The sequence below is a fragment of the Centroberyx gerrardi genome, unplaced genomic scaffold, assembly GCF_048128805.1.
Source record: "Centroberyx gerrardi isolate f3 unplaced genomic scaffold, fCenGer3.hap1.cur.20231027 Scaffold_561, whole genome shotgun sequence".
In the NCBI taxonomy this organism is placed as follows: Eukaryota; Metazoa; Chordata; class Actinopteri; order Beryciformes; family Berycidae; genus Centroberyx; species Centroberyx gerrardi.
Window position 1 is genome coordinate 14,663 of NW_027605382.1, and position 2,838 is coordinate 17,500.

The 2,838-nt window shown below is 38.3% G+C and overlaps 1 protein-coding gene across 1 annotated transcript in view; it reads right to left on the reverse strand.

Annotated features, from left to right (window-relative positions):
• Positions 1-2,346: 2,346 nt before the first annotated feature.
• Positions 2,347-2,838, reverse strand: part of LOC144538456 (neutral ceramidase-like) — a gene marked incomplete at its 5' end in the record, with an annotated part of 1,330 nt that continues 838 nt past the window's right edge. The window contains one exon of the mRNA XM_078282507.1: positions 2,347-2,527. Coding sequence (XP_078138633.1) covers positions 2,347-2,527 — 181 coding nt within the window. The remainder of the gene's footprint in view (positions 2,528-2,838) is intronic.

Sequence of the window (2,838 nt, forward strand, 5' to 3'; positions counted from 1 at the left end):
ATTTCCCATTTCCATTTTCACTTGTGAATTATCTCTTCGCATGTGAAATTAAGTTTTCACGTGGAACAAATGATCACGTGGAAAAAAAAAAAAAAAAAACACTTCTTACCAATGAATTGAAATTTTCACATCTGAAGAAAAACTAAAAAACTGTCACATGATGTCAGAATACAACGTGTCCAAAAAGTAAATGTACTTTGAATTCACATGTGGGGGGTTTTTTTTTTTTCACATGGGACTTTTTCTCTAAAGTGACTTGCGTTTCATTCTGCGTTCACGTTACATCGGATTCACTAGAACTGGGAAAACCCCGTTCACGTCCACGCCGCCTCCTAGCGGTGATTACCAGTTGGACATGTGGGGAATTTTTCATAGACTCCAATATTTCCCGTTTGAGAGTGACGAATTGCGGCAAAAATCGAAATGATCGTATATTTTCACTCTCATACAATCAACTCTACTTCTGTTGATGATTTTAAAGTAATTTTTTCACGACATTCGACTTCTTGTGGGCGTAAACGTGCGCACATTGGATGACGTACCATCTAGTTTTTCCAATAAAACGTGAACGCAGCATTAGACACAGCTGTGGCAGACATGAGCAGACGATTGCAGATCCGTAGCAGAGGTCGTTTGGTTGGACTGATATTTCTGCGGATGTTTCTGGAGACTTTTCCCACGCCGACACATGATGAACATGCCAAAGCAGAGACAGTATTAAAAGTGTTTGTAGCACTTAGAACTTATTTTTATACCAGGAAAAAAATACAAATATCCAGACACTATTTGTATTGAGTTATTTTGTATTTTTTTTTGGATATTTCAAAAAATTGTCTGTACCTCAATAATTGACCTGGAAACGGAAACTTGTACTAAATCATGAATGGGTTTGAAATAAACACTAATCTGTGATGTAAAAGCCGGAGCGGGGGGAATTGTGGGTATTTTAGGGGTTTTTCGTATCGTAAGAGGAACTGCTTTGATGATTGTAAAGTGTCATGATCTATAATCGCCCTGAAATAAAGAAACCAATGGGAATATAAAAAAAAAAAACACTGGATGTGCTGTGAGTTTATTTTACAATTTTTAGAATTTACATATTCAAACGTCTTGTATCCAAAGTAGCTTACGATGAATATTTTTGAGAATGAATACTAACATTATCTTACACTTATTGATTACTGCTATTAGCTTAGAGATATGATCAATACACCCGATATATTCTACTGAATCTCTCAGCAGGAATTTTATTAAACGTTTCTCTGCAATTTACAATATAAAATTAAATTTTATGAGACTGATTAAATGTTAGTGTGATTTTATAACTTTCTTATATCTAGAATCTGTATGTACATAATTACATATAATAACTGAATAATATTCAAAACTGTTCAAGTACAGAGGAAGAATCGACAGGAAGGACATTTCTATTCTAATTAATATTTTTTTAAATCATGACAGGACAGGGAAAGTCAGGAACGCTCTGGTGAAGTCAGGGAATATCAGGGAATTTTACAAGTGAGTCTTTTTCCAGAAAGTCTTTTTGTCAGAATGAGTTTTCCTGCTTGTTTCACACATTCATCACATCAGATGTTTTCCAGACTGAAAAACAACAAACCAGGAAGGAAAAACAGTTTTAGCTCATGGAAACACTCTGAGCTAGTTATGGAAAGTCATGGAAAAGTCTGGAATTTTACATCAGGGCCACAATTGTCAGGATCCAAATTTTCCAGTACTTGCCAGTTCCGATTTTGAGCCCCGTTTGTTACAATACTAATACTAATACTTAGAGATGGGACGATATTCTTCTCTCCAGATACGATTCGATACCTGATCTGAGCTTCAGGATCAATACAACCAGGATACCATGTGATCAATAACAGTTCAGGGACAACAAAGTCTGACTGTGCAGAATTCTGTTTATTTCTGAGACTCAAATCTTTCCAGCGATGCCATTGGCTGCTAGAATGTAAACAACAATTTAAAAATGTCATTACAAAGAGACAATAATATAATTTGGATGGAGAGCTTGTGAAACTGTGATGGTCAAGAGTCTCATTAGTGATTACTACAGCAGAATAACATGGAGCTGATATCACCATTCATGTTCCTGACAGCAGAATAACATGGAGCTGATATCACCATTCATGTTCCTGACAGCAGAATAACATGGAGCTGATATCACCATTCATGTTCCTGACACAACGTACAGACTGACACTGTATTGAGATGTATTGAATTTCCATATATCTTCCCATCACTACTAATACTAACCCTAATGCTGTATTTATAAGTAAGCTTTGAAATGAAAACTTGGAAATATTATTGTTATTATTACTGTTATTATTAATAGTAATAGTTGGGAGTGACTGTGAAGACGTGGGACGTCCCGTTGTACGGTGTGATGACGGGTCGGAGGCCTTTCATCTGTTTGTAGTGTCCGTAGTGTTTGATCCTGTAGGAGCCCGTCGGCGCCGTCAGGGGGATGAACCAATCAACTGTGGCGTTACTTCCGCCGGTCCGAACCCTTCAGCCAGGAGAACCTGCAGGACCAATCACAGCAGGCGTTTACCTCCAACAGAAACACATGACTCACCTTGTCATGCCTCACTGATGTCTTGTAGTCAGACCTCCATGTTTAAAACAAACGGAGGAAATTGAAGCAGAACGACGGAGCAGTTGGTCAGAGAAGGGCGGAGCCTCTGTGGGCGGTCGTCAGGCTTCAGACCAATCAAATGGTGCTAGGGGCGGAGCCTGAGTGTTTCCTACTGTAACTCGAACATTCCCCACTCGGTATTTTCAACAATTCAGTTTGTCCTGCTCCAAACCACAGACAGA